Source organism: Lytechinus variegatus, chromosome 6 (assembly GCF_018143015.1).
Source record: "Lytechinus variegatus isolate NC3 chromosome 6, Lvar_3.0, whole genome shotgun sequence".
Taxonomy (NCBI): domain Eukaryota; kingdom Metazoa; phylum Echinodermata; class Echinoidea; order Temnopleuroida; family Toxopneustidae; genus Lytechinus; species Lytechinus variegatus.
In genome coordinates, this window is record NC_054745.1 from 45,978,595 (window position 1) to 46,003,615 (window position 25,021).

General features: G+C 38.1%; 3 protein-coding genes across 3 annotated transcripts; 1 reads left to right on the forward strand and 2 right to left on the reverse strand.

Moving 5' to 3' along the window:
- Nucleotides 1–5,870: 5,870 nt before the first annotated feature.
- Nucleotides 5,871–18,294, reverse strand: LOC121417534 (molybdate-anion transporter-like). The gene is made up of 2 exons (XM_041611259.1): nucleotides 17,950–18,294; nucleotides 5,871–7,361 (listed from the first exon to the last, which is right to left on the reverse strand). Exon 2 carries the CDS (start codon nucleotides 7,287–7,289, stop codon nucleotides 5,931–5,933), a length of 1,359 nt encoding a protein of 452 aa, XP_041467193.1. The 5' UTR covers nucleotides 7,290–7,361; nucleotides 17,950–18,294; the 3' UTR covers nucleotides 5,871–5,930.
- Nucleotides 10,002–16,237, reverse strand: LOC121417907. The gene is made up of 2 exons (XM_041611641.1): nucleotides 15,390–16,237; nucleotides 10,002–15,008 (listed from the first exon to the last, which is right to left on the reverse strand). The coding sequence occupies exon 2, from the start codon at nucleotides 14,313–14,315 to the stop codon at nucleotides 10,002–10,004; it is 4,314 nt and encodes a 1,437-aa protein (XP_041467575.1). The 5' UTR covers nucleotides 14,316–15,008; nucleotides 15,390–16,237.
- A 190-nt stretch (nucleotides 18,295–18,484) lies between the features above and the next one.
- LOC121417536 (60S ribosomal protein L15-like) lies at nucleotides 18,485–24,988 on the forward strand. The gene is made up of 5 exons (XM_041611262.1): nucleotides 18,485–18,584; nucleotides 21,116–21,312; nucleotides 22,002–22,222; nucleotides 23,533–23,641; nucleotides 24,588–24,988. Exons 2-5 carry the CDS (start codon nucleotides 21,141–21,143, stop codon nucleotides 24,698–24,700), a joined length of 615 nt encoding a protein of 204 aa, XP_041467196.1. The 5' UTR covers nucleotides 18,485–18,584; nucleotides 21,116–21,140; the 3' UTR covers nucleotides 24,701–24,988.
- The last annotated feature ends 33 nt before the right edge of the window (nucleotides 24,989–25,021 follow it).

Here is a 25,021-nt window from a genome sequence, read left to right on the forward strand (position 1 = left end):
ATTGGTCTGAATTCATGTACAAAGCCAATGAAACAGGTTATATTACGGGTTCTGATTCTATACCAAATGAGAAATAGACTGGACTGTATTTCAGAAAACTTGTAATAAAGAGCAAACTGTGCTCAGCCAATCAGTTGCTGCCATTATGATGTACTGTACATAAAAAGTTTTTTTTTATAGAGGACTGAAATGCCGCCCGGTCAAAAGAATGATACAGATTATAAAACTTTAAGCAAGGTGCATAGAACTGGTTCAGGTTTGCATTAGTCTATTTCTAGACTATATCAATTTACTTTATTCTCTGTCATGTAGTATGGTAGTGGATCGTATTACCGAACACTTTTCATGAATTTGATCATATCAAACACATTATTCCAATAAAATTCACCAAACTTTCACCATAAATACACAAATACCTACAAAATATAAATATGCAGAAATTTTGCCGAAATTGTTTTTCATTTTTACGACATTAGCTTCCAATCGGAACCCTCTTCGCAAGTGAAATATTTTGGTCACTTGAAAAGGTATCGTATTACCGAACGTGTGTTTTCTATGGGAAAAGTTGGGAAAACAACAAAGTCACTCATGAGCTATTTTGACCATATTTTATTGTTTTGAGGATATAAAGACTTCGAAATTGTGTTTTTGATAATTTTTCATCATTTTTCTATTTAAGTTCCCTTTGGAAGGAAGTTGCAAAGGTTTGAGCGTATTTGATTGTTTTCTGACGCATATGATGCGCGCGTTCAGTAATACAAGACCGGTCGGTAATACAATCACTCACTATACTATCCTGTGCGTACGTCTTAAGTCGAGTGAGCGCATAAGTCCGAGAACCGGTCCGCCCAAATTTTTTTGGTGGCGGACAGGTTCTTGGATTTGCGCGCTCACTCAGCTTGGACGTATGCATGGGATAGTACAATACAATACAGAATAGAAGTGAAATCATCTAGAACTAGACTAGGGTTGCATGTAGTCTGCAGGCACAGACCCTGATTGGAACTTTGATCAACAAGTGTGCCTCCACGCAAAGACTAGCACATACAAAACTTGCTGTAGAGCCTTCAGTACACAAGGCATGAGTAGGCTGCACATTCAGACCCTTATTTCGAGTGAAGGGTTTGCCCAGCAGACTAGGTTGCATGGGCATAGAGAGAAAGAATTGAGTGAAGGCAGAGAGAGAGAGAGAGAGAAGATTGAATGTGAGAGTGTATGAATGAGTGAGGATTAAGAGAGATAGTGAAAGACAGTGGTTGGATGGAGTGAATGGTTTGTTTTCAATTGGTCTAAAACCAATTACCAACTCGTTTATTTATTGGTCTACCATCAGTTTGTCCACTATCCACATGGTCTAATTCCCATTTCGTTCAATCACCAATTCGTCTTATAACTAGTTGGTCCAATAGCTTTTTAGTTCTATACCATGTGGTCTTGGACTGGAAATGAACGAAAAGAAAATAGGTATTAGACCAACTGGTTATGAAACAAAATGGTCATAGACGAAGTGATTGTTTGACCAAATGATTATTGGACCACCTGGTTGTTAAACGAAATATTGATTGAAGTAATGACATTGGTCTAAATGAAAATAGACCATGTGATGAGTTGTAGCAATAGATCAATTTTCTGATTAACAAGAATGACAGACAGAGTGGGAGACAAGAGGTTTAAAAAGGAATGAATGAGGAAGAATGTACGACTGTTGGATATGAAGTAGAGACAGAAAATATTGAGGTTGAAAACAAATGAATGAGAATTATATTCTCTTTCATTTTTTGAGGGGGGATTGCATTTGAGGAATAATTTTCTTGTTAATAATTCTCAGGGTTTATCTTCTATGGGCAATCTGATACCTATGATACTGGTACATGTTTTCAAATACAAATGAGTATTGTGATTAACTTAGGCTATGTGTTAACTCTGTGTTAACGGGAAGCCAAACATGTCAAAATTAGTTTACTTTATTAAAACTAATGAATTCCAGTCAGTTCAGAACGATTCCAGTGTCAAATGATCTGACAAATTAAATGTGTACTGTTAGAAACACCTATTACATAGGTTACAATTGGTTATCAAGTTAAACCCCAACTTTAGACACGAGTGTTCCAAAGTTCAGAATATGGGCCAATGACTTTGAAACCGTGATTCATGAACAACCTACTAGATGGAGGCTGCATCTAAGTTTGTCTTCACTGCTATGTCTGATGCCACTGGCGGATCGTGACCCAGAGGAGACAATGTTTGGAGGGGCACTGTGTTGTTTGTGAACAACTTGACACTGTGCTCCTCAAATGCTTTATCTCTCTGGGTCCGCCACTGTCTGATGCAACCATTCTTAATAATTAAGTCATTATAGTTTTATCAATGATTCAGACCAGAGCATATTTTGTAGTCTTGATGTAACAGGCCTTCCCACATCAGACTCATAACAGAAAATAAACCAACAGCCTGGAATATAGGCTAGACTCCCACAGAATGCAGTAATCAGACCATGATCTTTACAATGAACCCTTACTCAAAATGGAAAATGGAGCTACAGAAATCTAATGTACAGTATTAAGTTAAAAGCTGCTTTGACACGAGAACAAAATAACATACAAACAAGAATGTGATGTTATTTGTATTTATTCATACTATATATTAATCATGTTTAGCAATATAATGCACACTATATTTCTGACTTGTAAGGTTTGATCTTCATGACTTGGGGACGTATTGTGGATGTAGACCAATTCATGTGGTCTGAAGTAAGAAACCAGCTGAAAGCACTGATAATTCTGAAGAAGTAAAAGCTTCATGATATTTGATTAGTAAAAATATTCATGGAGTATTGAAAAATCTAAAACATACATGGAAACTTTATATGTTTTATTAATCCATTAACAAATAATGTGAGATAATATATTGACCTTGTAGGGCTTTGCAAAAAGTTACTTGTTCTAAATGACAGACTTATTTAATCTAAGACTTAAGGTATCAAATCAACATCCTTTAGAATTAATCCTGTCTACATGTACAAGAAAACACTGTCTCAAACAGCGCTCTGAAAAAGGCAATCTATAATGCAAAACAACTTGTAGCCATGGGGGGGGGGGGGGTCCAGATCCCTTCAATATGTTACCTTTTAAGAGAAAAATTATAATGGTAAGTTATGATCTGACTACATCAAAACAGCTGTATACAGTGTATTTACATGGTTCATCCATCGGGCTCGGTCCAATTTTTGTGAAATAAATACTTGATGATACATGAACATCTTGTACACATTGTGACCCTAACCCAAAAGAATAACCCACATATCAAAGCTTACATGTACATCAAAAGGCCTTAAAAATATAACTACTATTTCACCAGTATACCTTTCATCATTTGAACAGTAAACCAAGAAGAAAGCATCAGACAAAGATATACGAACAAACCAGAACACACAAAAAAATATAACTTGCCCAGATTATGAACTTTTTACATTTACATGTAAGGGTACCGGGGGGGGGGGGGGCACTCAATTGATATTTTGACGGGGGTGTGCCTCACAAAACTCTGAAATGAGGGTCTAAGAGACTAAATATTTACTGCGTGGTGTGAAAAACGGTCGGCGGAACAGGATCGCGGCACTGTAGGTACGTTGCACCATAGTACTGTGCATGCGCTAGCCATGCATGGAGTGGCTACTAGTTATGTAAGGAGTTGCAAAGCCGTACATACATCTCTCGCATGCCGTGCTCACGCTTTACAGGAGTAAGGTACTTAGAGAACTAAAAATTAGGTCTGAAAAGGGTCATCAAAGTGGCTCATCAAAGTGGCTCATCCCTGTACCACCAATATATGTGAGTGCCCCCCCCCCCCCCCCGGACAGGTATATCACAGAGACCAAATAATCCAGATGATATCTTCCTTCTTGTAAAAAAAAATAGGTTTAGGGTTAGTTATCGAGTTCAATAAACTAAAAAAGAACAAATATTCAGTTTATTTTTTTATTAGGTCACTCATATTATACTCCTGTTTCTTTCCACAAATTTTACAGTTACAAGAATCAGAAGAAACTAGAACCATCACTGATGGTGATTAATACCCCTGCCATTACCATAACAGTTTGTACTGAGTTGTTGATATTGTTGAAAATGTGGTATGTTTGATATGAATAAAAACCTTGAACTTGACTTGAACAGTTTCCAATACATGGAAAAAATGTCTTGCCTGGTATTACCCCAAGAAAAATATGTGAGCAAAATATCATGAGAATTGGTTAAAAACAGATGAAGTAGTTCAAACTTCAAGATTTTGCCTATTTTTTTACATACTTGTTACCATGGCAACACGATTTTGAACATGTGGAAATATATGCCCTGCACATCTTTACCTCGAGACCAATGTGTGAACCAAATTTCATGAGAATTGTTTGATGAAGTATGAAAAACAAGATTTTTACCTCATTTGGGGCATACAATATGTTGTTACCATGGCAACTTGATTTCCGACACACAAAAAATATGCGTCTCGGACATCTTTACCTTGAAATCAATGCGTCAGCAAAATTTCTTGAGAATTGGTGGAAATTGATGAAGCAATTTATACCACAAGATTTTCGCCATATAATATAAAATGTAATTACCATGGCAACATAACTTCTGACACACACATTATATATGTCTTGCACATCTTTACCTCAAGAACAATGTGTGTGCCAAATTTCATGAGAATTGGTTAAGATTGAGGAAGTACATGTAGGTTGAACTGCTAGATTTTTACTTCATTTTTGCCATTACATGTATATACTGTTACCATGGCAACACAATTTCTGACACATATGACAAATGTGCCTTGCACATCTTTACCGCAACACCAATACCTGTACCAAATATCATGAGAATTGGTTAAAAACTGAGGAAGTAGTTTGATGCGCAAGATTTGCAATTGACCCACCGCCAGCCCAACTGTACACTGATTCCTACCCCTTCAAACTTTATTTGGCAGGGGTATAATAATAATGATGGTGATATCTTATTAAGTGCATCAAATATACTCATGGGACTAGCCCAACAACAATTCCTTTAGACCTTTAGATATATACAAAAAACTGCAAATATACAAGCAAATTTCAAAAATAGATTTTAAAATACTACATACAAATGGGTACACATAAATACTTCCTTTTATAATTTCATGATATTAAAGTGCAGGAATGAGAAAGGAGTGTTTCATCAATCTTAAAATTTATTTTTATATCAATGCTAAAGCCAACTCAGATATAACTTATGCTTATTGTTAGCTATTTAAATAGATTTTAGGATGTTTAATTTTTAAAAATACTTCATATCATACTGAAAGGAGAATCCAATCTCATTAAATGTTTTATGGAAAAGGATAGGAAAAAGAGAATGGTGAAAGATTGAGAAAAAAAATTGGATAAAGAAAGTTATGACTTTTTTAAAATTGAGATCCTAAAACTATGTAACTTTCAAATTGGCAACTGGGTAAGTAAATTACAACAAGTGTGAATGACAACTATTCAATAGTCATAGGCCATGTACTTATAAAGGATTTGTGGTTTTCTTTCAAGTACATATTCCCTTGTGGAAGTAATCCAAATATAACTGATGTAGTATGCTTTATATCGTAATGAACATATAGTTTTAATTTTTTAAATGAAATTTAACCCCCCTCCCCGACAATATAACAATTTTATGGAGTATATAGGAGAGCAGTCCTTGCCTTTATCACTATGACATCACCAAATGCAGCTGATTTTTACAACTTTTAAAGATTCATGACTTTCTCGAAGTTTGTCCGATTTTGTCAACACTTTCAGTTTCACCCATGTACTTGTCTGATTTTTTTTCTTCTGATAAAAATAACTTTTTGCTTAGGTTTTCCCTTTATTAGTAATTTAGAAAACACAAAATGGAATAACAAAGTTCAATGCCTCTCTATGCGATATCACTACTTTCACCATCCTCTGTAAGAGTTGAGTCATTCTTTGTAATTGAACCAAACTGCACTCCACAACACAGAGCAACACCTAATAATGCTGAACAGATAATAAAGATATGTCTAGTACCAGCCTTAGTAGGTTCATCATGAAGTACCATGAGACCAATACATGCTATTAAGTTGAGTGGAACACGGAACCAGTTCATTATTCCAGCTCGATGGGACTCAGGAAGGATCTTGCCTCGAAGGAAACCCATCGCAGGGAAATAGATCCCACAAGCCAGCTCTAGCAGGAGGAAGGCAAAGTAGGAAACTGTTGGATGCTCCTGAAGAGGTTTAGTAGAACCTACACAAATAAGAGTTGATACGAGTGCTATAATGATAGCTGCATTGACTAGAACTACAGGAGAATGTCTGAAGCTGGTGAGGATTTGATAGAGAGATGATCCGATCATGATACACAACATGAAATTAGAAAAGATAAGACCTAGCGGAAGTTGATAGGGATCAAGGACTGGTGTCCAAATAAAGATGAAGATATACATGACACTCTCATAGAGTGATTGCATTGCACCAATTAGCATCATCCGTCGGCTACTGACGATGTGTCGCATTCCTTCACCGCAGGTTTTAGAGCAGTTGACACGTTGCTCGCTGTAATTCTCCTTCCATGAAGTAGCCACGATCAGTCCCGAAGCAACGAGAAGAGGGATGGCTAGAAGAAATGGCGAGACTGGGCCCCAGCCAAACGGCCCAGCGATGATGTTTGCGACAATTCCTGCACCAACAGCAAGAGCTCCATTCCACACAGTTGCCTTTGAGAAGGTAACAGAAAGCCACTCCTTTGGGAAGTCATGCGTTTCAAGGTGTTCATGCGCATACCATGCCTCAAACGCTGTGAACAGAAGAGATGTTGACACTCCTCCAAGAATCCTACCAATGATAAGAAGTCCATAGCTTCTTGAAAGCTTCATGAAACATGATACAGAGTACACTATACAGAAGGTTATACACAATTTCTTGCGACCAAATCGATCAGCCAAGGTGCTCGTGAGACTCCCAAAGACTACACTTGCAGCAAATCCACAGACATAAAGTACAGTAATCTGTGACTCAAGAAAACCATAGTAACTGTATAGTTTATAAAGATACGGTCCTTGAAGCCAATCAGCAGCAAGGGCAAGGAAGTAGGCCAAAAAATATTTCCTCTGGAATTGAACAAATGTTGGATTGTTACCAGTGCTATGCTGCTGACCGCTCAGCCTCTTGGAAATTAATGTCAGCAGCACACATGCTGTCACAAGACCAGCGAAGGTCCCATACACAGTGTAGATCAAACCTGCCACCAGAGGCATGATTATCAGTCGCTCTTACAGTCAATGATAGAATCTGTGTTTCCGCATCTGATGATTATCCCGATTAACATACTGTGAGAGATGAAAGAAATTGAGAAAACATGTGATGGTATCAGGTATGTATTCACAATGTGATGTTTATGTTGTTTGAAAATTCTAAGATATACAATATACAGTACAAATTAAAAGAGAGAAAAACTTTAAAAGGACAAGTCGACTCCAACATAAAGTTGATTTGAATAAAAAGAGAAAGATCCAACAAGCATACTAACACTGAAAGTTTCATCAATATCAGAAAGTGATGACATCTTAATGTTTTCAATAATTTCACAAAACAGTTATTCTCATCCTAGCTGTTATGCAAATGAGAAGACTGATGACATCACTCACTCTATTTCTTTTGTATTTTATCACATGAAATGTGAAATTTTCTCCCTATTGTACATGAAATTAAGTTTTATTCCTCCCTGAAAATGTGGTATTACCACTGTTTTAATATTTTATGGTTCGGTCAAATTGATCCTTATTGTCAATTCTGAATAAAAATGAAATATTTTATAATTGAAACAATAACAAACAAAGGAAATGTGAGTTAGGCTGTCAACACATATACTCTCTCATTTGCATGTCACTGAACAGTGCATTCTGTTTTTTGAAAAATAAGCAAAAAACTTTCAATGTCATCTTTGTTATTTTCTTCTTTAAGGGGAATCCAGCCTTGGCCATAAAATGTTATGTTGGGAAGGAGAAAAATAAATTAAACAGAATGGTGAAAGTTTGAAAGAAATTGGACAAGCAATGAGAAAGTTATAGCTGCTTTAAAATTGAGATCACTAATACTATGTAGATTTCAAATTGGCAACTGTGTAAGTAAATAAGGGGCAAGGACAACTTTCCCATAGGCCATGTACTTTATTATCAGGGATTTGTGGTTTTCTCCTAAGTACCCATTCTGTCACAGGGTCTACTTTCAATTTGAACTTGATCCACCTTGTGATGGGATCGTTTTAACTGCAGTGTTATTCCACCCCACAGACTCTTATAAACTTGTTAAACAGAATACCAATTCACACCAGTAATTAGGTTTATGAAAACCTTTATTACAACAAACTACTCTAACAAGGGTTACAGATTATGAACGAAGTATAAACATATGAAATATTAACAGTTTCTACAATTCAATGATAATGACGATGCTTAGCTTATTCTTCTTCTTCTTCTTTGATTCTTGGTTTCACACTTGAGTTCCCTGACGATGACTATCTGTCTGACGTCAGCTCCTGTCTCCTGGATATAGACCTAGACCAATGATTCCGTCCCCGTCTCTTTAACTCCAGTTACAGATCATAAATCTAAACACCCTGTCAAATTAGATATAAATATAACCCACTTCTAGTGATTTGTTCAAAACCCCAAACATTTATAGATATATCAAGTTAAATCTTCTTGACAGGTTAAACATCTTATTTAGAATATATTCTTTTCCAAAAGTATGTTTCCTCACATCCATCACTTTCTTATAGTAGATGATGATAATTATTAATCAACATTGTAAATGATACTAACACAATATTCTTTACATAATAATTAAACATAGGTATGTAATACACATGTAGTAACATGGAAAGGTATCACAACAATATTCAGTACAGTAAACTCAGAATGATATTATATCCTTTACATTATACAATAACAATGCATAACTTTAACAATGCTATAATATTAAAATAGTGTGTACTCACAACTTCTCGTTGGTGTTTACTGATTTATAACGATTCCAATTTTGCCAATGTGGAATCCCAAGACCCGGACTATCAGGTTGTCCTTAACAACACCTTGTTGTATTCACCGAGAGCTGAATATAGTATTCTGATGAAAACTTGTAATACTTTTGTGCAGTATCTCTAACAAGTAGTATCTCTGTTGAATTACAGCAGCTTCTGATTTAGAATCAAATTTTAGCTAAATTTATAATAATTTCATCCCATAGACCTAATGGTCAAGAGTTTGGAACTCTGATATTCTTGGAAAGTTTTCTGAAGTATACGCCCCTCTAAATATCATTGGCTAATGCTGGGTCACTCATTCTGTCCCTTGCATTCGATTGGTTAAGAGCTATTTACCCTCTACCACCGGAAATGGTCAGAAACAGAACTCTGATTCTTCTTGGAAAGTGTCTGACCCGTCTAACGGTAAATGTTTACGTTTTACCCCATTGATGTTGGGCCTTTCTCCTTTTATGGTCATGAGGCTTCCTATTCAGGGATAAATGCTAAGAAAACCTGACTCACAAGTGGTACCTGTATGACGTTTGACCATCGTCATAATTACTGGGAAAACCTTCCACCGGAAGCTTTCTATTTCCTTCTTATGAATTTCATTCATAACATTGGAATGTTTACTACTACATTATAGAACATACAATAACATAGATGATACATATAGAAATAATCAAATACATAACATTTGCAGTAATAACATTTCATATAACACATAATATGAACAGTCTTATAATTAATACACAGTTATAATTACACAATTATAAACTCATTATCACATGATACATACAATAAATACAGTCATATCTTGACACCACCCCCCATTTTAAGATAGTAGCACTATCTACAACATTGTATGATCATGTAGATATGTGATCTATACATATTAGATACCAAATTATTACTCTATTAAAATATGAGTGGATACCCCTGCCTATTGTTCAGGGCAACGGCTAAGAAAATCAGCCCCTACATTATCTATTCCCCTTACTGCAGTCACATGGTAACGATATGACTGAAGCGCGAGAGCCCACCTCAGAATTCTACTATTTTGCAATTTCGCTTGTGCTAAGTACATCAGTGGTCTGTGATCTACTTCTAATTCAAATTCAGTGCCATAGAGGTAGACATTGAATTTTTTCACTGCCCAAGCAATCGCAAGACATTCCCTTTCGATTACCGCATAGCGTCTTTCCGTGTCGGACAGTTTTCTACTCGCGTATGCGATTGGAAATTTTTCTTCCCCTACGCGCTGCATCAGAACGGCCCCTATGCCTACATCTGAAGCATCCGTTGCCAATATGTATGGCTCATCTTGATTTGGGAGATGCAAGATCGGTGATGAAGTCAGACGTGACTTTAGTGTTTGGAACGCTCGCTCTTCAATTGGACCCCATTCCACTTTATTTGGCCCGTTTTTCTTTGTGAGATCGGTCAGTGGCGCCGCGATTGTCGCAAAGTTTGGGATGAACTTCCGATAATAGCCTGCCAAACCTAAGAATGCGCGTACCTCCTTCTTGGTAGTCGGAGGAGTTGCATGCAAAATTTGATCCAGTTTTGCTGGATCAGGCCTGAGTGTGCCTTCCCCGACAACATGTCCCAGGAAGTCCAAAGATTGGAATCCAATCTGACACTTACTCGGTTTTGCTGTCAGTCCAGCCTCGGCAAGTCTTGTGAACACTTGGACCAATGTCCTGACATGACCCTCCCAGGTTTCTGAATAAACTAAGATGTCGTCAATGTAATTGACTACCCCGTCTAGCCCAGATAGAACCCGTCGCATAAGACGTGAGAATGTAGCTGGTGCGTTAACCATTCCGAAAGGTAACACAGTGAAGTGAAATAGCCCCTCAGAAGTTACAAAAGCAGTCTTCTCTTTGTCTTCTGCTGCCATTGGTATCTGCCAATACCCCTTGCTCAGATCTAGCTTCGAGAAGTAGCGCCCTTTTGCTAGATTTGACAATAAGTCATCCGCGTTAGGCACCGGCTCCGGGTCGAAAACTGTTACTGCGTTCAGTTTCCTGTAGTCGACGCAGAATCTGTTTGTGCCGTCTTTCTTCTTCACCAAGACGATTGGTGAAGCGAAACGCGATTCCGACTTCTCAATCACACCTAGTCGGAGCATATCAGTTATCTCAGACTTGACTGCTTCGCGTGTTGACTGAGGTAGTGGGTATGGTTTGCTTACCACTGGGTCATTACTTGTCAGTTTGACTGTGCACTGCATAGTATTAGTTCTCCCTGGCACATCTGTCAGTTGTGCGTCAAATTGGGCTAATACCTGTCTAGCCTGTGCACCTTGTGTGTCGGTCAGCTTGTCACTGATTACCACATGTTGGAGATCCTCGGTCTGGATTAGAGCAGGAAATCCAATACATGGCCTATCATGGTCATGTTCTTCTTCGACCACAGAGATTGATGCGGCTTGGTTGAGATCGCTTACGTCGCTTCGGTCAATGTATTTCTTCAGGAGGTTAACATGGTAGGTTTTTAGCCTACCATTAACTTCGATACGGACATCGCATCGGCCTACCTTCTGCTTGATCTCATACGGACCTTGCCATTGCATCAGTAGTTTGCTTGCGCTTGTGGGTCTGAGAATAAGGACCTTATCCCCCACGGCAAACTTCCTATCTCTAGCTGTGGTATCATAATACTTCTTATAACGAGCTGATGCGCGTTTCAGCTCTTCCTGCGCAAGCTTGCAAGTTTCTTCCATTCTTGAGCGCAGATCTACAACATATTCATACGTTGTCTTAACTTCCTCAGACGCATCCTCTTCTTCCCAGATAGTCTTAATTAGGGAGAGAGGCCCACGCACGGTTCTACCATATAGAAGTTCAAATGGGCTGAAGCTGAGGCTAGCTTGCGGTACCTCCCTGTATGCAAATAGTAGCGCTGGAATGTATCGGTCCCAATCTTTGGGTCGCTCTGCGCACATGCGCTTAAGCATCGTCTTAAGCGTCCCATTAAAGCGCTCTACCAGCCCATTGCACATTGGGTGGTAAGGAGTTGTGGTTAACTGTTTGACGGACAGCAACCGCCCTAACTCCTTCATAAGCCCACTCGTAAACTGGCTCCCTCTATCGGTGAGAATTTCATCCGGTAGGCCTAGCCTACTGAAAATCTCGAGAAGAGCTTCGGCAATCCGCTCGGTCTCAATATTAGGCAATGGTATTGCCTCAGGATATCGCGTCGCATAGTCAACTAATGTCAAAATATAGCGATTCCCTCTGTCAGTCTTCGGATCCAATGGCCCTACGAGGTCAATGGCCACGCGCTTAAAGGGAGTGTCAATGAGGGGTGTGCTCTCGAGTGGCACGCGACTAACACTTCCTTTCTTTATTGTCCTCTGACAAATGTCGCACGAGATACAATAGCAGCGCACATCTTCTGCCATGCGCGGCCAGCAAAAACTTTGCTGTAGGCGATCAAGAGTTTTTTGTACCTTAAGGTGACCAGCCATGATACCATCATGGGCTAGTGCCATAACTCCTTCCCTAAATCCCTTGGGTACACAAAGTTGAGTAATCGGCCCGCCTTGAGTTTGCTTGGCAGCTCTAAATTCTCGATACAATAGTCCGCGTTTTACCAAAAAGCGCGTCTCATTACCCTTTCCAGTAATAGACAGAGCCCCTGTTTCTGCCGCTTTCCAATACTTACCAAGTGTCTCGTCCTCCTTTTGCGCGTGCTGAAAATCAGCCTTGCTCGTAGCAAGAGAAAGTGCTTTGGCAGTCGGTAATGGCTTTAGTGGCTTTAATTTCTGTGCTTTTTGACCCCGCGTCTCTACTGCGCCTCCCTCGGATGGGATTTCCGAATCGATGTCGATTTCGGCTTCGAAATCATCATCGTCTAACTCTAACGTCCAATCAGGGTCAGGGTCGGTGTGTTTCCTCACCCCGGTGACGTTACCGAGTATTAACTCATATAGTGGGTTCTCTAGTACTAACGCATCTAACTGCCCAATATAGTAAGGAGTATCCACCCATATCCTAGCAACAGGGAATTCCCTTATCGTCCTATCGATTAAGGCTACCCTCTTCTTAATATTCAGGTACTGATCTGGCCTTACATACTTGGATTTTACAATCGTCGTACTACATCCACTATCCCTAAGTACAGAGACAATGTGTCCCCCTACCTTGCCTTGAACGACAGGCATTTCATCCTTCACAGTCCCCGAGACTCCCCCAGCCTCTAGTAAGGGCAACTCGTCCCCACTAGACAATTTTACATAAGAGCCTGGTTGCCGAGCTTCTGAGTACATGACTGTATTCATTTCTTTGCAGGCACCCCCCTTCTCCTCTGAGTTTGAGGGTATTTCCTCTAAGGCCGCCCCTTTCTTGAAATTTGACCTTGCTGCACTTGGGCAAGCTTTTGCTAAGTGCCCCCCTTTCCCACATATAAAACATCCACTTGACCCAGATTTATGCCCCTTCCTCTGCTCTCCAGAGGTCGCCTGTCCATTTACTGGGCGCTTGGAGCTTGAGTCCTTAGCCTTGTTTTCTTTCATGTTAGGATGGGCCTCGCAATATTGCTCGGCAAGTTTTGTCAAATCCCCCAATCCCTCGGGACGCCTTTCCTTCAGAAATTGTTTCATTTCTTTTCCACAGCCTGCGTAGATTTGATCTACAGTCATGAGCTCTACTAAGCCCTCAAAGTTTTCTGTCATACTTGACAGCTCAACCCACCTATGCAAATACCTTTTTAGTCTGTCTCCGAACTGTGTATAAGTTTCACCGGATTCTACCCGCGAAAACCTAAATTTACTCCTAAAACCTTCTGCTGTTAAATCATAACGTCGCAGCAATGCTGCCTTCAGAGTGTCATATTCACATGCCTCTTCATCAGGCATCCTGGAATATACCTCTAACGCTTTGCCAGTTAATAAAGTACTAAGGGGCAAAGCCCATTGGGACTCTTCCCAATTTAAACTTCTAGCGTACCTTTCAAATCGTCTAAGAAAAGAATCCATATCATCAGTCTTTTCATTGAACAAGGGAAGTTTGATATTCAAATTATCCCTACCTGGATGAGAACTTGTTTTAACATCTTGAACCTTTTGACTAGCTAGCTTTAGCTCTAATTCTTTTAGTTCCATTTGATGTTCCCTATCCTTTTGTCTCTCCTCCCTTTCCTTTTGTCTCTCATCCCTTTGTTTACTCTCCATTTCTTTGGCAAAGTCTATCAATTCTTTGCCAGACAAACCTGCCTCCTTACCCAGCTCCATGTATTGAGAGAATTCCATGATTCCCTACTAGTGTTAAACTCCCTCCTCAATACTACTACTACACAAAGTTGAAACCGGTTGTTATGGCAACCACTGTTAACCTTCAATGAATTAGTATGGTCTGGCTGGAAGTGGTATAATTCTGTCAACACTATAATAGCTGGAACTTGCAAAGTTTGCTTTGGTTTCCTGTCACAAGTTATAAGTCTGTTTTGGGAATTTGTAAAGAGGTTCAAAACACTCCTTGTTTTTAGTAATTAATTACTAGTGGATTAAAACACTGCCCGCGGGTTCTCCACCAAATGTCACAGGGTCTACTTTCAATTTGAACTTGATCCACCTTGTGATGGGATCGTTTTAACTGCAGTGTTATTCCACCCCACAGACTCTTATAAACTTGTTAAACAGAATACCAATTCACACCAGTAATTAGGTTTATGAAAACCTTTATTACAACAAACTACTCTAACAAGGGTTACAGATTATGAACGAAGTATAAACATATGAAATATTAACAGTTTCTACAATTCAATGATAATGACGATGCTTAGCTTATTCTTCTTCTTCTTCTTTGATTCTTGGTTTCACACTTGAGTTCCCTGACGATGACTATCTGTCTGACGTCAGCTCCTGTCTCCTGGATATAGACCTAGACCAATGATTCCGTCCCCGTCTCTTTAACTCCAGTTACAGATCATAAATCTAAACACCCTGTCAAATTAGATATAAATATAACCCACTTCTAGTGATTTGTTCAAAACCCCAAATATTTATAGATATATCAAGTTAAATCTTCTTGACAGGTTAAACATCTTATTTAGAATATATTCTTTTCCAAAAGTATGTTTCCTCACATCCATCACTTTCTTATAGTACATGATGATAATTATTAATCAACATTGTAAATGATACTAACACAATATTCTTTACATAATAATTAAACATAGGTATGTAATACACATGTAGTAACATGGAAAGGTATCACAACAATATTCAGTACAGTAAACTCAGAATGATATTATATCCTTTACATTATACAATAACAATGCATAACTTTAACAATGCTATAATATTAAAATAGTGTGTACTCACAACTTCTCGTTGGTGTTTACTGATTTATAACGATTCCAATTTTGCCAATGTGGAATCCCAAGACCCGGACTATCAGGTTGTCCTTAACAACACCTTGTTGTATTCACCGAGAGCTGAATATAGTATTCTGATGAAAACTTGTAATACTTTTGTGCAGTATCTCTAACAAGTAGTATCTCTGTTGAATTACAGCAGCTTCTGATTTAGAATCAAATTTTAGCTAAATTTATAATAATTTCATCCCATAGACCTAATGGTCAAGAGTTTGGAACTCTGATATTCTTGGAAAGTTTTCTGAAGTATACGCCCCTCTAAATATCATTGGCTAATGCTGGGTCACTCATTCTGTCCCTTGCATTCGATTGGTTAAGAGCTATTTACCCTCTACCACCGGAAATGGTCAGAAACAGAACTCTGATTCTTCTTGGAAAGTGTCTGACCCGTCTAACGGTAAATGTTTACGTTTTACCCCATTGATGTTGGGCCTTTCTCCTTTTATGGTCATGAGGCTTCCTATTCAGGGATAAATGCTAAGAAAACCTGACTCACAAGTGGTACCTGTATGACGTTTGACCATCGTCATAATTACTGGGAAAACCTTCCACCGGAAGCTTTCTATTTCCTTCTTATGAATTTCATTCATAACATTGGAATGTTTACTACTACATTATAGAACATACAATAACATAGATGATACATATAGAAATAATCAAATACATAACATTTGCAGTAATAACATTTCATATAACACATAATATGAACAGTCTTATAATTAATACACAGTTATAATTACACAATTATAAACTCATTATCACATGATACATACAATAAATACAGTCATATCTTGACACATTCCCCTGGGGCAGTAATCTAAATATAATCCAGGTAGTATATTGTAGTATGTCCTCATGAAAGAAAAATATAATTTGAAATAAAACTTTTGGGAAAAATGACATTTTAGCCATAATATGTATTGGAGTACATGTACATGGAAGAGTAGTCCTTGCCTTACATCACTATGACATCCCATATTTGGCCAATTTGAAGTCTCCATGGGTATAGTGATTACCAATATTTACAACTTTTAAAAATTCATAACTTTCTTGTTGTTTGTCCAATATTGTTCAAACTTTCACCTATCAACTTGTCTGATTTTTCTTTTCCTTATAAAAACAGTTTTTATTTGGGTTGGATTCCCCTTTAATCTTCCTCCACTAGCTTCGGAGATCAGCAGAGAGATCCTGTACAAATAGTATTGTAAGAGAGGTCAGTCAGATTTTGATGAAATTTTCAGCGTAATGCATGCCTGTTCGATCTTTCTCTATTGATTCAAATCAACACTTTTCTGGAGTGGATATGACCTTTAAATTAGGGAGACCGAAAGATTTTTCAATCTCATCAAACACTTCATTATACTGTCTGATTTCTTAGATCTTGATGAAAATAGACGTGTCCAAAAAGTCAATAAATAGATCAGTTGGCCTCAAATTTCCTTTCCATATTTTGAGAGCACAATATACTGTAGAGACATCTTCACATTTTCTGGCAGCTAAGTTGATTTTCTATCAATGAATGTGACATGTTTCCCCAAAGAGGCTCAAACAGTCTAGCCTCTAGGTCAGCATAATACATGATTTTAAATAATTATTATAATAATAAAATATTCGTATTCACGTATTAAATATTAGTGTTTGTTAAATACTAATTTTCATCTATGATTGTTCTTCAAAATGGCATTTTGCAACATCGCTTATTGTCAGACCTTTTGTATTTGCTTTGTTGACAAACAGATCGAGGGATCTACACAAGATCAATCTGGTATAAGAAATCTTCAATTATTAAAATTTCTATTAACCAATTTTTGACACCTTCTTACGCATTAGGCGTAGGAAGGTGTGAAAATAAATAAAATCACCACCATTTACAATGTATGTGATTTTTATCTTAAAAGATGGATTTCCTAGGGAAATCCATATTTGTTTTGGTCAGTCTCATTATGCGTCAATGGGAAGAGTGTCAAGACTCCATGATGAAGAAGTATATGTCAAAATATTTAAATAAACATCATCATGGAGTCCTCAAGAATAAGTATGGAAAGTTCCCCCAAGTCTGATCTGTCCCCCTTGTCTGCCCACATGCTATCTGCGCGATAGTAATGTACTAAAAGATAGCCTACACAACGAACACAGACACTTTAACAGATATTAAAAAATCTGACTCAAAATGGTGGAAAATAATGAATTTTGGGCATTTCATGTGAAGCCGGCGCGGCCTAAAAATGCAGCCTTTCTCATCAAAATCCCCAAATCGTGTGCAAAGTGAATGGTGCGCAGATATAGGGTACAATTTTTTTTCCAATCTCTAGTAAAATTAATGACAGCCTGACTCGAGGTTTTTTCCAACAAATGGCAAGAATATAAAGACAATCTTATTTCTTTCAAATTTTTATGAGATATTTGGCACACTTTATAAGGAACATTATTATATAAGAGAACTTGTGAAAGAAATGGTAATTCATGTTAAATCTTCAATCAAATTGTTAGGTGCGCAGACTACCTACCATGGAGCTGGACTATGCCGGCAGCATGCAGCACCAAGCCAACGAGGCGGCCCCGGCCCCGCCGACAGTCTTCCGATCCTGTCTTTTCGAGGTCCGGTCAAGTCCTGCAGCTGTGCCTTGGACTTGGTGATTTCGAGTCAAATCCGGATCCTGGTAAATCGTCTTCCCTAAATGAATCCTACAGCTAAACGCCCAAAGTCGTACATCTACGAGAGTTGTATTTATGGAATGACAATATAGATGAACTTGTTATTTGATAAAGCTTAACAAAATTGTAACATAACAAGTTTAACAACGTAAATTATGCCACGTAAATTCGTAGTTTTAATTGCGCTGCTAGCTAGACTAAACTAACCTTAGTCTAAAATTTGAGACATTTGTCAAAACACTGAAAAGAGTTCGAATTCCAACCTTGATTTTTCATTACCATATACCAAAAAATCTTGGACATTTTTAACATATACACTCATCATAATAAGTAAATATTTTTATTTGAATTTTATTGAGAGAAATTCATTGAAATCAGATATCTACTTGCAAATATCACTGGAGTTTATATTTTTGCGATTTTCTTCGAGACTAAGTACGCCCTCTTACGGCCTCTTTCGAAACATCAGTAGAGGGGTCTAAAATCGGTGAGAAACGGGAGATGAAATCTGCATAAATTTTCGCAATCCTTCAATGAAAACTAAAGATATCGATATGATTGTATAATGATAGTACAAGATTATAATAAACTGAATCGTATTTATGTATTTTGCATTTTAAAGCTGAATTACATGATGTTATTTGGTAACCCTGTTTGGATTCGATTTATTTCAAGCCTGCCTGTGCTGTGCTCATGCTATAAGTACCAGGTATAATGTACCGTACGTCAGTGCACTACGTGCTCCATGCATACACAATTGTTCTGCCGTGGTTCTGAATGAACACCCATTTCAAGGTTTTAATAGAACATTAAAAGATTAGTTATGTGCAACTATGGTTTAACCCTGTATGGAAATGCTATTTGGCACCCAAGCCTATGTCTGTGACCTTAAAGCCATTGAAAAAGTTCAGCGACGTGCGACCAAGTTGGTGCCATCATTGAAAGATCAAGAATACAGTAGAAGGCTTCGTTCCTTGAAGTTACCTTCCATTCAGTACAGAATGCGAAGAGGGGATATGATACAGACGTACAAGATCATCAATGGCATTGATGATTTGAACAAGGACATGTTCTTCACATCTGCATCAACTCAGACGACACGTGGACATCTATGCAAATTGTATGTGAGGAGAAGCAGACTGGATGTTAGAAAAAATACTTTCAGTGCCAGAGTTGTAAATGACTGGAACTCCTTGCCGGCAGAGATAGTTACTGCATCAACGTTGAACAGATTCAAGTCACAGTTAGACAAGTTTTGGTCTGCAGTGCAATATGCTCACCCATGGGAATAGTAACTCTAGTCTAGCACAGCACACAGGCACACATTATTTTAATAGTTAGATGAAGATAGCAACAGTGATAGACCTGGAAACACGACTGCATAATTAATTGCATTTTTCCAGTAGATCCGGTAATAAGAGGTAATAAGAGGTAATGGTCTAACGTAAGACCCTAGTTGCACTAAAATAACCTTGGAATCCCCACCGTATTATGAAACGGGTGTTCATTCAGACTCAGAGCCACGGCAGAACAATTGAATTGTTTGTGTAACTTCTGCCCCTGGAAACAGTACAGTCCACCGTCTGGTGTATTGAACAGATCTATTTTTACTTTCGCTTTGCCAGTCTATAGTTTCGAAAATTTGCCATTTGTTCTTTGAATTGATTGATCTTTTTTGTTGCTTTGCAATTTGCCAAGGCAAAGAGGCATAGCAAGATCTAGTAGGCCTACAACAGTAGGGGCGCTGGTCCAAAAATTGGGATTGTCCCAGAAAACAAGGATATCCTCATAAACCAAGACAAATCATGTCTTGATAAATTGAGACTGTCCTTGTTTATGGGGACGTTTTTTTTTTCACTTCCCCCTATGGGACAAAGACAGCAATTACGGAAATTGAGAGTGCTAAAAATAGATTCAGTGACCTCAATTCCCTCCAGTTCACCGTCTATTTTTCATGACTTACAGTCTTCCAATAATCTTGTTATGAAACCTGATATGTTTACATTGACTAGCACACTTGATTGGTGTCGGCACTTGACAGGTGAATGAACATTCCTAGATTTCTTGTGTGAAAAAATCCTTATAAACAGAGACAGTCCCTGTAAATTGGGACAATCCCAATTTTCTGACCAGCGCCTCTACTGTACAACATCAATGATCAATCAAGTGAAGTTCGTGCAGGCTCCACTCCACTTCACTACTGCGCAGCAGAGCTACCAAGTCTCACGCATTGTGCGTGAGACTCATGCATTCAGGGTCTTACGATCTCACGCATGGCACCCATTTTTCTCACGCATCGGGACCCAACAGAAAAAAAGAGAAAAAGTAGCATTATTCGCTAGATTATACGACTGGCCGACCGCCTTCGCGTCTAGCCCGGCACGTGAGACGAATCGAGAGTGCAGTCAGCGCACAGCTAGTACGTGATACGATGGATCGCGTGTGTTAATCGCGTGCGTGCATCGCATGGTTTTGTAGTACGGATCGATATCATGTTGAAGCCCATATCTCATGCGCGCATGCTCCTTTTCGCAACGTACGAGTGTAAGTACTGACCGCGCGCGCGCAGAGACGCCGAGTCATGAAAATCTCATGCATAACATTTTTTTTTACTTGGCATCTCTGGCGCTGCTACACTACCAGTAGGCCTAGAGGCACACAACCAATGGGAGACTGTCTCCATATCAGACTCAGAGACTTTTGTAAAGAATTTGGGTATCCAATTTCAGAGACAGTGTCCAGTTTGGGAGACCATATCAAAGAAAAATGACTTAACTTCTTAGAATCTTTACTCTTACCCGGCCATATTTCACTCCGTGTCCATTATTTTTTCTAATGTATACATGCACTGTACACATGCTTCATCTTGGTTTGAGAATTTTTAAATCGGCTGCTCGTATAGTTAGAAAATACCTTTAACCTCAGTGCTAAATGAATCTCAAAGAAGTTAAGACTTTGTTAACAATTTGTGTGTGTTTTTTGTCAAAGTGAATTGATTTTTTTGTCTTTGATTGGCAGGTCCACTCTCTGAATATAATACACCATGGGGGCTTACAAGTATATGCAAGAAGTATGGCGCAAGAAACAGAGTGATGTCATGAGGTTTCTCATCCGTGTAAGGACATGGCAGCTTCGTCAACTCTCTGCTATTCACAGAGCTACAAGACCAATGAGACCTGACAAGGCTCGTAGTATGGGATACAGAGCTAAACAAGGTCAGTCAGGGGGTAGGGTTCATTTCTCCATTGAAATGAGCACTAAAATGAAGGTTGACTGTCATGATAAAGCTTGTCTTATGTTGCTGTGTTTGGCAATAGTTTGTGAATAGCCCTAGAAAGTGAAAATGAACTATATGCTTTGGGTTTACATAAGCCAAGATGAATGAGCCAAAATGAATTGCAAGATTTTTCATATCAAATAATAAAGAGCTATGAAATATAATTATATCTCTGGTAGTGCAGTAAGTATTTTTCCATTCCTGAATTGAACTAATTGTTACTTTCTAAGTTTGCAAAATAATAACCTTATTGAAAATGAAAATTCACAGCTTTTAATTATAATCTAGTATTGTCAATCACTAAGTTATTTTACTTAGAAATGTGGAATGAAGGCATTATTAATTCTTGCCAATTTGAGAACAAGACTAATTCAGATTTAAGATCTCCGTTATTATAATTCTCCTATGGTGACCATATGGTGAGTCAAAAACAGCAATTTTAACATTTTTTGTACCACTGTACATACAGGTGGCTGTTTTTTACTTGCTATACAGGCACCATAGGAAAATGTTGACTGAGGTTTTAGACCTTGAAATGTTTTGAATTGACCTCAAGCGTTATTTCATTCTACAGAGCCACTGATATCTACCTTGTTTCAGAAGTTTAATGAATTTCTTGCCTTGTAGGTTACGTGATCTATCGCATTCGTCTTCGTCGCGGAGGACGCAAGAGGCCTGTGCCAAAGGGCGCCACCTATGGCAAGCCAACCAACCAGGGAGTGAACCAGCTCAAATACCAGAAGTCTCTTCAGTCTACTGCTGAGGAACGTGTTGGTCGTAGATGTGGTGCTCTACGAGTTCTCAATAGCTACTGGATCTGTGAAGACTCTACCTACAAGTACTTTGAGGTATCTTTATCTGGACCCTCTTGCACATAACCCACTATAAGCATTTATAAGGCACCAATTACATAGTTGCCTATTCAATATAACCATGGCTTTAGCTCCAGCTGCCAAATTTGCTAGGTTCTTTAAATGAATTAATCCTGCTGGGTACCTCACATGGGTTGAGTTCAGCATGATATGGACCAAGTTCTTGGCTGAAGAAATACATACCATGGCTAGGATTTGAACCTGCAACCTACTAACAGTTACAAAGTCAAGAGACTACGCTGGGCTACATATTGCAAAAATGATCAAGTTGACTGGTTGCCAAATAAAAGAACCCCACTGTCTTCATCGGAGCCTGTTGCACCAAAGCCAAGATGATTAAGGAGAAAAATGTGCTGCTTTTGATTAAATTATATTGAAGCCATTAAAGATAAACAGGGCTGAAAAACATTAACAAAATCCTTGTTGGATAAACTCAATATTTCTTGATGTACTTGGAATGAACCGTCTTGGACTTTACCAGTTGTGACTTCTGAGAATGGATAACAGGCTTTTTATTATCATAGTAGGGAATAATTTTCAAAGCATCCGCCTTGTATCCAAGAAAATAAATTATTTTCAGTAGGATTATATAAAGCTAGATTTTATTTTTCTGAAATGACCCCTGTAGATGCTTCTCAAACTTACTGAACCTTGTCCCTAACTTACTGAACCTTGTCCCCCCCCCTCAAAAAAAAAATAAATTTACTTTATAATGGTGTATCATAGCATTGCAATCTACTGAACTTTTTTTCATGATGCAGAGATCATATACTTGCAAATTTCAGTTATGACAGCTGTCCTTATTTTCTTTTCATATTGATTTCTATTATTGACCATAATATGTGGTTTGTACATCGACCCCCAACATTTTTGACCATCTTGAATTTATTTGTCTATGTTTTTATAGTTTTTATGAAAAGTTTTAATGCTTTGATAAGTGAGTACCTGAAATGATTATGACTTGAATAAGATCATGAAGAGTATGAAGAATGGAGAATAATAGGGGTTGAACATTGAAAAAATGTTAAAGTTTGCCCTTTGACAGCCTTCTTAAACTATGCACATCTGGCCAGGTTGCTTACCCATAATGCTACATTCTGAGCACTGTTACCTAGCAAGTGAACATTGTCCTTTCAATACAATTTACTTTCTCTTTACAAATAGAATTGTAAGGTAATTTATTCTGTGTATTGATATCAAAATGTATATTTTAAGATAACACACAGTACTCATACATAGTTTGCTTACCCTAAGATGATATTGATTATCTTCATTTATTTATACAGGTGATTCTTGTTGATCCAATGCACAAAGCTATCAGACGTAACCCAGACACACAATGGATTACCAAGTCTGTTCACAAGCATCGTGAATGCCGTGGACTTACATCTGCAAGTAAGTTTTACCTACTGTCTTTGCACTGTCAAAAGAAAAGCCTGGTTGTTCAAACAAGCTTTCTAGTAAACAAACTTCTTACCTCTCTTTCTTGTCTTTACTGTGCCATGATCATCATCTCATGATGGATATTGACACATTTCATGTTTAATTTATCTTGAACTGGCTACATAGACTATTAAGATTTCAGACTTCAATCATGTCTGTGACATAACAAGGTACATCAAATTAACAACAGGAACAATCACACAGCCAGACGCAAACCCCCTGGGGATCTCCCAGTAAGCGGGGGATAATCTGCACACCGTTTGCGTATCTCAGCCACATGCAGATAGCAACATGTTCAGATTATTTGCCCGCTTACCAGGACACCAAAGGGATCTGTGCGTGGCTAAAGGATTGTTCCAGTCATTTAAAACTTTGATTTCAACTTACTGTAGCTCCTATGTGATCAAGCCAATCACTGTGAATTGCATTTGTAATAAACTGGGAGGTTTGTTCAATTATATCTGATTTTGATTGGTATTTTGCGACTTTGGATTCTGATGTGAGGGTCTCTTTGTGATTGAACCAATCACTTAATTATTGACACGGGCTTAGTAAAGTTCATGATAGCTAGCCTGTGTAAATATATTGTTCATTTGGACTGAGTGGAATGTATAAAGTGTCCTTATAAAATCTTAATCAGTTTGTTTTTTAACCCAGTTTCGATAGATCCATAGTGTTATATAACAAATAGTTCTCTGCAACAACATAGAAAACAAACTGGAAACAAGTTGAAATAATTATATAATTTTCAGATTTCATCAGGGAATACTGTTTTGATGCTGGGAACCCTGTGATATTAAGAATTCATTGAAAAACAAGTTTCATTTTCCCTTCTCATCTAAGAACAAACTTTGTCATTGTCTGATTACAATTTTCTATGTCATTTTGTTTCACCCAGGCAAGAAGAGTCGTGGTCTTGGCAAAGGTCATCTCTACAAGCAGACATCTGGTGGTTCCAGGAGGGCTTCCTGGAAACGAAGAAACCTTCTCCGTCTCAGAAGATATCGTTAGACACCTTCCTCTTCAAACTCATTTCAAAAGTTATCTGAACTTTGTCTACAAGTCTCTCAATCACACCCTGGATTTATTATTACATCAAGACATCAATGTATTACCCATCATGCAGATCAGGTTGTTTCTGGACCTCAGTCACTGGATTCGCGACTCACAAAGAGATCTTTGCTCATCATAAGAACCCGTGGTATAAACAGAGGACTTACCAAAACTGACAATGATAGAACTCTTGGTTTTGATAAGTTCATACTGGTACAGCCCCAATAAAATACATGAATCATGGTATATACTCTTTTAGTGTCATCATTGTCTGTGTTG

Coding starts and splice junctions, on each gene's coding strand:
- LOC121417534 (XM_041611259.1), bottom strand. CDS start 7,289: ATGCCTCTGGTGGCAGGTTTGATCTACACTGTGTATGGGACCTTCGCT.
- LOC121417536 (XM_041611262.1), top strand. CDS start 21,141: ATGGGGGCTTACAAGTATATGCAAGAAGTATGGCGCAAGAAACAGAGT. Junction 21,313..22,001: donor GGGATACAGAGCTAAACAAG/GTCAGTCAGGGG, acceptor CTTGCCTTGTAG/GTTACGTGATCTATCGCATT. Junction 23,642..24,587: donor CCGTGGACTTACATCTGCAA/GTAAGTTTTACC, acceptor TGTTTCACCCAG/GCAAGAAGAGTCGTGGTCTT.
- LOC121417907 (XM_041611641.1), bottom strand. CDS start 14,315: ATGGAATTCTCTCAATACATGGAGCTGGGTAAGGAGGCAGGTTTGTCT.